Source organism: Pygocentrus nattereri, chromosome 2 (assembly GCF_015220715.1).
Source record: "Pygocentrus nattereri isolate fPygNat1 chromosome 2, fPygNat1.pri, whole genome shotgun sequence".
Lineage (NCBI taxonomy): Eukaryota > Metazoa > Chordata > Actinopteri > Characiformes > Serrasalmidae > Pygocentrus > Pygocentrus nattereri.
The window spans coordinates 26,074,007-26,083,253 of NC_051212.1; the positions used below are offsets into that span (position 1 = coordinate 26,074,007).

Consider the following 9,247-nt stretch of genomic DNA (forward strand, 5'->3'; position numbering starts at 1 on the left):
TAGAATTAATTTGGAAAATCCTTGAATTATTGTGAGACCTGAAATTCGACATCATAAAATATATTTCTAAACGTAAAATCTTGATATGTGCGAATTCAATTTATTTCATGAGTTTTTTACTTAGTCAAGTTGATTTTATTTTTTTTTTATTAAAAGCTAAAACGGGCTTCCTCAGCTGTCGTCCTGAAGACTTTTATGCAACCTTTTTCCCTCCCGCTCGCAGTTTCCGCCATAGAAAGGAAATGTTGACTTGGTGTGTTTAGCTGAAGTTTGCGAAGGTTTCTGTCGAAGTGCTCTTTGTATTGTACTGTTCAGCATGTCGGATACATGGAGCAGCATCCAGGCGCACAAAAAGCAGGTGGACTCTCTCCGAGAGAGGATCCAGAGGAGGAGGCGAGACCCCGCGCAGCTGGGCGCCATCGGTAACCGAGCGTTACTGCTGTGTAGTTAAAGCTGGCCGTGCCGGGCCGTGCGGACAGACAGCGGCTCACAGCGAGCTTAGCTGCCTTTAGCCGCTCGAATGTAGCTTTAATAGTGTGAAAAACGACAGAATATAATAGCCAGCAAGCCTTACAAATGATGGATGTCTTCCAAATGAAAACTCGTAGAACTATGGTTAGATTTCGACGGTAACGTTACACATGCAAGCTATGCAGCCAGCGGCATAACTAGGCTCTCCTGGGCCCGCCTCATGAAAATGACTTCCAAGTATTTTAAGACGTGTAAGATCACAGGTGGTTTTGCATAGTAAATAAAATGGGTATAACTGTGTTGTAGACATTGTGACCCTTGCTTCCCATTGACACCATGGTAAAGAAATCAGAATGGGTAAATCTTTCTACAAATGAACTATTTCACATTTTGTGAATTTGGTTTTTATATAACCATTGAGGTATATGGAAACTGAAAAAAGCCTATTTAAGATTTTAAAGGTATAAATACTATATGAATAATTTTGAAGTTTGTAAAGGATTTTTTTAATGAATAGATGTCAGTGCTGTCTGCGTAGTGTTGTTGGAAGCTAACTGTTGAGCTGTTTGCAGTTGTGTCAGTATCTATGTGTTTAGGGTTAAACTATAGAGTTTAGGGTCTCCTGTCACCATGGGCCCCACAGCAAATACCACTCCCACCCCCCAAACATTTACAGCACTGGTGACCTCCGTCTCATAAAAGCTCTTATAGCTCTTGGTTGAATACGCCTGTTAGTGAACGCACTTCATGGTTTGACATGAAAAGGAACAAAAAACTGTTGCTTGTGTAGTGTGTGCAAGCACTGTGGAGTTAGCAGTCAACTTCATTAATATTTTTCTCTCTCTTATCAGAGGTTGGAGGTGTTGATGGGGGAACCACACGAAGTGACAGTCCTGGGCCAACTGTCCAAACCCCTGCACAGGTAGAGGTGGAGCGTCCGCCAGACCCTGAATTAGAGCGAAGACTTCTGGGATACTTGTCCGAACTGAGTCTGTCACTACCCACTGATTCTCTTGCCATCACCAACCAGCTCAACTGTGTATGTATGGCAGTATGAGATTAAAAACAAGTCACTAAATGTGATCTGTGCAGGTCTGTGTTTTCTTTATATTTCTGTACATTGATTTTGATCTCTATCTCCTCCGCTCCTCTTTTTCCCTCTTAGTCTGAATCACCTGTATCCCACACCTGTATCCAGAGTCTTCTACTCAAGTTTTCTGCTCAAGAGTTGATCGAAGTCCGGCAGCCAACCATCACTACCTCGTCTTCTTCCTCTTCCTCATGCACCTTGGTCATCTCGGTAGATCATACAAAACTATGGGCTATGATTGGCAGTTCCTCAGCCCAACCTCAAAGGACTGGTGTCAAAAGGAAAGGTGATGATTCCGTTCACCAAAAAAGGGGCCCTGGCTCCTCCCCTCTGCTACCCTCTCCATCATCACCACCCAAGACTTCATCTATTTCCCTGGCATCGTCATCTAATTCACAGACAGGGACTTCTGATTGGAAGATGGGAGGTGCTGGAGCTGGGGCTGAGAAAAAAGGGCGAACCAATAAGGGCAAGACGTCTCATGTGGACATGGAGATAGAAAGCCTGTTGAGCCAGCAGTCAACCAAGGAGCAGCAGAGCAAAAAGGTACAAAGCATCATTAAAGCCACTAGTCATAAAGTCTTTACTGGATCAGTCTATGTGAAATTTGCAAAGGCTTATTGACTGACGAACTTAAAACTCAGGAAACAGCTTCACCAGACAGACGGTGTGCAAAAATGTAGGCTTGTGTCTTTGTTGGTTTCCAAGAATATATTCTTATAATATATAAATACACTATATTGCTAGAAGTGTTCACTCACCCCATCCAAATCATTGAATTCAGGTGTTCCAATCACTTCTATGGCCCAAGGTGTATAAAACCATGCACCTAGGCCTGCAGACTACTTCTGCGAATATTTGTGAAAGAATGGGTCGCTCTTAAGAGCTCAGTGAATTACAGCGTGGAACTGTGATAGGATGCCACCTGTGCAAAAGTCCAGTTGTGAAATTTCCTCACTACTAAATATTCCACAGTCAATTGTCAGTGGCATTATAGCAAAGTGTATGCGACTAGGAATGACAGCAACTCAGCCACGAAGTGGTAGGCCATGTAAAATGACAGAGTCAGCGGATGCTGAGGCGCATACTGCGCAGAGGTCACCAACTTTCAGCAGAGTCAATCACTACAGACCTCCAAACTTCATGTGGCCTTCAGATTAGCTCAAGAACAGCTTAGAGAGCTTCATGGAATGGGTTTCCATGGCTGAGCAGCTGCATCCAAGTCTTACATCACCAAGTGCAATGCAAAGCGTGGAATGCAGTGGTGTCCATCACTGTACTCTAGAGCAGTGGAGACATGTTCTCTGGTGTGATGAATCACGTTTCTCTATCTGGCAATCCAATGGATGAGTCTGTTTTTGGCGATTGTCAGGAGAACGCTACTTGTCTGATTGCATTGTGCCAAGTGTAAAGTTTGGTGGAGGGGGGATTATGGTGTGGGGTTGTTTTTCAGGAGTTGGGCTTGGTCCCTTAGTTCCAGTGAAAGGAACTCTTAATGCTTCAGCAGACCAAGAGATTTTGGACTTTGTGGGAACAGATTGGGGATGGATCCTTCATGTTGAGAGAAGCCAGTTGAGGTGGTTCGGGCATCTGGTAAGGATGGCCTCTGGACACCTCCCTAAGGAGGTGTTCCAGACATGTCAGACGGGGGAGAGACCCCGGGGAAGACCCAGGACACGTTGGAGGGATTATATCTCTCGACTGTCTTGGGGACGCCTCAGTATCTCTCCGGAACAGCTGGAGGAGGTGGTGGGGGAGAGGGAGGCCTGGGCCTCTTTGCTTAGGCTGCTGCCCCCACGACCCGGACTCGGATAAGTGGATGACGATGGATGGAGCCAAACTACTAAAAAGTCAAATAGGTTGCATTTTATTTTACAAAATACAGAATTTTATATTGACAGAACTGTGATAAAGTAGTAAGCAAATTTGAGATGGCCAATTTTTCTGATGGTTTTAACTTGCTACATGCAAAATACAAGCAAATGATTATTAAATCTATGTACGTGCGTATGTGGTAGGTAAGCAGGGAGATCCTTGAGCTATTGAACACTAGTTCAGCCAGGGAGCAGTCCATTGTGGAGAAGTTCCGTTCAAGAGGTCGAGCACAGGTACAGGAATTCTGTGATCATGGGACTAAAGAAGAGTGTATGCGGTATGGAGACACCCCACAACCCTGCAACAAGCTTCACTTCAGGTTGGTCCGTCTCATACGTCCCACACAAAGATAGATTGGTCTGCCTTACCCCACACAGATGTTAAACCCACTGAGACTGATGTCTGAGGTCTTATACCGGGCACAGGTAATTGCACAGGGTACTTATCCCTACCTTGCCCCATTCTCAGTTCAGTTCTGTTTAAGTGTATTTATATAGCACCATTTACAACAGTCTTTATCACTTGCAGGTTTATAAAAATACAGATCCAAGCTAAGGCTAAATGATTTGGGGGAAAATGTCTAAATGTGATTTTTTTTTTTTTTTTTTTTTTTTTTTTCTTCTTTCTGACAAATATTCTGGCTGCAGTTTAATATGCAATTATTTTCAGAAAATGTAAGATTTAGGCCTGTGTTGTTTTGACCAAGAAGACCAGCATATTTTTTTTTCTGGACTGAGAGTTGAATGCTGAACATATTATGTCAGACTGCCAACTTGTTCATAATGTAGGTTATAATTTTGATGGCAACTCCATTTTTTTAAAATTTAGATCTAAAAATGATTGTGCTTTTGGTAGTCCAGGCCCCTCATGAGCACCACATCTTGAAATAATTGTGGTGGACTATTTAGTTGTCAAATATGTGCTTAGATATAAAATGTGTGTTAGATATAAAAACATGGTGAGTAAGGAAATGAACATTGTGTAAGGCATTTTTGTGTCCAAGTTCTACTGGTTGAAACAGTCATGTGACTTCTATAGGCGAATCATCAACAAGCACACAGACGAAAGCTTGGGTGACTGCTCCTTCTTGAACACCTGTTTCCACATGGACACATGCAAATACGTGCACTATGAGATTGACAGCCCACCTGAGGCTGAGAGCGGCACATTGGGACCACAAGCAGGGGCCGCTGAACTGGGCCTGCATTCTGGAGATGCGGACAGCAACGTGGGGAAACTGTTCCCAGCGCAGGTAGGAGATCTACTGAGTATTTGAGAAAAGGAGAGAACATTTGACTGTAGATAGTGACTAAGCAGTAGACTATCTCATGATTAACGGAGATCTTGATGCTGGGCCAGAATTGGATTCAGGTTAACTCTATTGTTCAACCTGAGAGGACATCTGTGTTTTGGCCTTCTTTCAGAACTTATAATTATTGACAGTTTTGCGCAGTGACTGTTGGGATTCTGAAAGCCATCTTATTTTTTGCTGAGATAGAAGCATTCTTGGAAGCTTTCCCTTTCCACATGTGTTAGTGCTGGTTGTTATGAAAAAAGAACTGGCTTGGCTGATGTTGGAATTTATTATTTCATGCTGGAGCCAGCCGTCTGCATTGTGATTTAGCAGTATCTGAGTTTTTCAGACTTCAGGAGGGCTAAATGTATCCATGCCTAAAATTTTAACTTAATGCCTTTAGGCTCCCCTTTTTCATAGATTTTATGTACTGATATTGTCCTAGTCCAGCTGTAGCAGTTTCCTTTATTTTTATTTTTTTATTCCTCATCAGTGGATCTGCTGTGATATACGCTACCTGGATGTGTCCATCCTGGGGAAATTTGCTGTGGTGATGGCTGATCCTCCATGGGACATCCACATGGAGCTTCCATATGGAACGTTGACTGATGACGAGATGAGAAAACTCAACATCCCAATTCTCCAGGACGATGGCTTCTTGTTCCTCTGGGTCACTGGCAGGTGTGGATAAAAGTAGCATTATTTAATTTAATCATTTTACAGGTGTTCTATGCTTATTATGACTTTGCAAGTTAAATTTTGGATCTTTTACAAAGTAGAGGTACTGTTTAACCCATCTTTAAACAGTGCATCTTGTTTAAACCTTGATCTTGGTCTTGCCATTAAACATGCCATAGCTGTTGTTCACCCAGTCCCTGGTGCAGAAGTCTCAGACGTTACACTGCAGCTTTCTAATCTTTTAAAGAAGATAATCGTACATGCAGTGATATCAGAGCTCAAAACCCAAAATTGTTAAGAGACTTCACATTCTTACTTATCTTCTATAAAAGCCTGCTTGAAATCTCTGGCCCAGTTCCGATCCTGGGTAGAGGTGTAGTTGCATTTTAAACCTTCATAATTGCCTTCAAAAAAACCTCTGCACTGGCTTTTATTGGCAGTTATCTTCTGGAGCCAGCCATTATTCTACAGATCTAATAGAACTCATCTAAACTGGCTTGGTTTACAGATTATAGGACACAACACATTTTACTCTGTTTTTCATTTTAGATGATTATGCAATACCTATGATATTTGCTCTGATGTTCCAGCAATTATTGGTAGTAGACCTAGGACCAGTTCTCTATATAAGCACATAAGAACTGTCAAATGAAGCAGACAAATTTTATGGTTTTATAAATACAAACAACCTAATCTGCATAGAGCCTTCACCTCCTCTCTATTCCCAGCCAAAACCTCCTATAAGCTCTGAAAAAGATTTGCTAGTTCTCAAAGAAGAAACAATCTTGAAATAATTAATTTAAATATTAAAAGTCTACCTCAATAGAATAAAATGGACCAAAGCACTGACTACATTCTGACCTAGATATATTAATCCTAACAGAGACATGGCTTAAGCATTCCATATATGATGCAGATGTAGCTCTAATATAGAATTGGCAGGGAATCGAGAGGAGGCGGAGTAGCTATTTTCATAAAGGTAAATGTATAAGCTAAATTACTAATCGCAGTGTTGAAAAAAGTGCTTTAGGAGTGTCTAGCTTTGAAGGTGTCCCTAGGGAAAATGAGTCTGCTGTATTAGTAGGGACCCTTCAGGCCTCCTTCTGCTCCATTTTCTGCAACAGATGAAATAAGTGATACTTTTTTTGATCCCACAAATGGGGAAATTCCACCTCCGCATTTAACCCATCCATGAAGTGAAACACCACATACGCACACTAGTGAACACACACACTAGGGGGCAGTGAGCACACTTGCCCGGAGCGGTGGGCAGCCCAGTCCACAGCGCCCGGGGAGCAGTTGGGGGGTTAGGTGTCTCAGTTATGGACTGTCGGCAGTGGGGATCGAACCGGCAACCTTCCGGTCACAGGGCCGGATCCCTAACCTCCAGCCCACGACTGCCCCAACAAATATTTTAGTAAACCAGTGTTTCCCATAAAATGTCAGAAATTAACATGCCATTTATAGATTTGAGAGCATTTAAAATACAGATATTTACAACTTCTCTCAATGTTCACATTTGCTTACAGAGCTATGGAGCTTGGCAGAGAGTGTCTGAGCCTCTGGGGGTAGGTGTATTATTTATAATAATGTTCAGCTCTGTGCAAAATGGTAAAAGACCTGCTTGTGTTTTGTATTATCAGAAATTAGTTACACTTTAGCAGTAGCATAATGTGATCAAATTTGCTCTCTAAAGAAGCAATAAAAATTCTCTCCAGTTGTCCGTTTCAAACTGGCACTGGCAGTGTTCACCTCGGCTGGGCTGTGATTCTCTCGCTCCTTCTCTCTCTCTCTCAGATATGAACGTGTTGACGAGATCATTTGGGTAAAGACCAACCAGCTCCAGCGGATCATTCGCACAGGCAGGACTGGACATTGGCTGAACCACGGCAAAGAACACTGCTTAGTGAGTTTCTGTGTACTTTCGACTGAGTTGTGTTTCATGTTGGGGTTTTTTTCCTCCGTTTTTTTGTAACTTTAAATCTGTGTCTTATTCTCCTCTATTAGGTGGGAGTGAAAGGAAACCCTCAGGGATTCAACAGAGGCCTGGACTGTGATGTGATCGTTGCAGAGGTAGAAACAGAAATATGACTGGAAATATGACTCTTTCACATGATATTTGTTATGTTGATCTTGTATATTTAAAAATAAAACAAACTAAAACATTGGTTTTCTCACACATTTCTATATTAGGTCCGTTCGACAAGTCACAAGCCAGATGAGATATATGGCATGATTGAGCGTTTATCTCCTGGCACTAGGAAGATTGAGCTCTTTGGAAGGCCACACAATGTCCAGCCAAACTGGTACATAATTTATAAAAGTTATACCTATGAATATTTTTTTTTTCTCTTCACTCCTGTTACTCAGGCTTGTCCTTTCTTCAATTCCAGGGTAACTTTGGGAAATCAATTGGATGGAATTCACTTATTGGACCCTGATGTAGTAGCTCGCTTCAAGAAGCGCTATCCAGACGGAGTGATCTCCAAACCCAAAAACATGTGAAGAAACTCATGACTGACACATGTAGAGTCCTCTCAGAAACTTGCAGGTTACAGGATAGTTTAAAGACTGGTTATGTCCAGCCTGTGAATATTTTTGTATTGTCATGTGTTTTTAATAAAACAGCAGAGTGAAAGTGTTTTTAGAACTGTTTTTAATAGCAAAATGGCACATACAGATCATAAAGTCATTTTTGAGACAGAGCTCTATGAGAGCAATGGACAGTTTAAAAAGTTTTTTTTGTTTAAATTTGACCAAACAAAAATTTAGCACAACGTTTTCTTGCATTCTGTCAAACAAATGTAGACCTTATTGTTTTTGTAATTTTTTTTAAATGCAGAGAAATGTAATTTTGCCATTAATGAAATCTCAGTATTAACCTCGTTTTTGTTAATCACATTTTTTGTTAAAATCTGCAAACCTTTTTTTGTTAAAAACATGCAACACACTTTTTGAACGGTGTTATGGTGGTTGACGAGATGAGTTTGAAGGTGTCTTGACAATCACCAACCGTACTCTAGGATAAACGTAAACCTGTTTGCTGTAATATCGCTACTTGATGCTGTAAAAGCATGAAGCATTTAGAATGAACAACTGTGTAGTATTTAACAAATTGTGTCTGCATACTAACCAATCTGTGCTCTATGTCAGTATAAGAGGCAAAAGGAAAAGAGCACTTGTAAAGAAACCAAAATGGTCTTGAAAAGAAAAGAGCCCCTTGTTTTGTAGGCCAGAAAAAATACCTCTACCTCTTTTTACTGATAGTATTTGCATGTAGGGTTTGTTAGCTAAGAATAATAAGAACGGAATAATTTTTGCTTGTGAATTGAAAACGTGACAAACATTTCCACAGAACAATCAACTCTAAGCAGACATCTGTGTAGAAGTACCAGACAGTATGAAAGGCCATGCCAAGGGAAGTGAGCAGGACAGAAACTAAAGAACCCAGAAAGCACTTTTTGTAGTCTCATTAACATCTCTCCATAAAAGCTCAGGACCTTCATTTTTCCCTTCTTCCCTCTCCAGTGTAACTCTGCCAGTCAGTGGTGTTTTGGTGGCAAACACACTGACCGATTCCATCTTCGTGTCAGCATTTAAAAGAGGTCACCCACTGAGTGGCTGTGAGACACATCTCGTTTCAGTTCACCTTCCTTTACCCATGATAACACCCCTGTCTCTCCTTACAGTTCACAACTGAGGGGTCAGAGTCCTTTTCAGGAGCTTGGCAACCAATGGAAGTTAATATGTGGCATCTACTGCATTGATGTTGCTGTCCATCTGGTGTCTGAAGGAGACTCGAGCTTTCTGGGAAAAATATACCTGAGGGCCACCCAGGC

The 9,247-nt window shown here is 41.6% G+C and overlaps 1 protein-coding gene across 1 annotated transcript; it reads left to right on the forward strand.

The window, feature by feature from the left end:
* Positions 1-205: 205 nt before the first annotated feature.
* Positions 206-8,997, forward strand: mettl3 (methyltransferase like 3). Its single transcript, XM_017723070.2, has 11 exons — positions 206-422; positions 1,323-1,510; positions 1,637-2,107; positions 3,580-3,755; positions 4,475-4,688; positions 5,224-5,411; positions 6,938-6,976; positions 7,206-7,314; positions 7,416-7,481; positions 7,602-7,714; positions 7,802-8,997. Exons 1-11 carry the CDS (start codon positions 317-319, stop codon positions 7,911-7,913), a joined length of 1,782 nt encoding a protein of 593 aa, XP_017578559.1. The 5' UTR covers positions 206-316; the 3' UTR covers positions 7,914-8,997.
* Positions 8,998-9,247: the final 250 nt, after the last annotated feature.

Coding starts and splice junctions, on each gene's coding strand:
- mettl3 (XM_017723070.2), top strand. CDS start 317: ATGTCGGATACATGGAGCAGCATCCAGGCGCACAAAAAGCAGGTGGAC. Junction 423..1,322: donor CGCGCAGCTGGGCGCCATCG/GTAACCGAGCGT, acceptor CTCTCTTATCAG/AGGTTGGAGGTGTTGATGGG. Junction 5,412..6,937: donor TTCCTCTGGGTCACTGGCAG/GTGTGGATAAAA, acceptor ATTTGCTTACAG/AGCTATGGAGCTTGGCAGAG.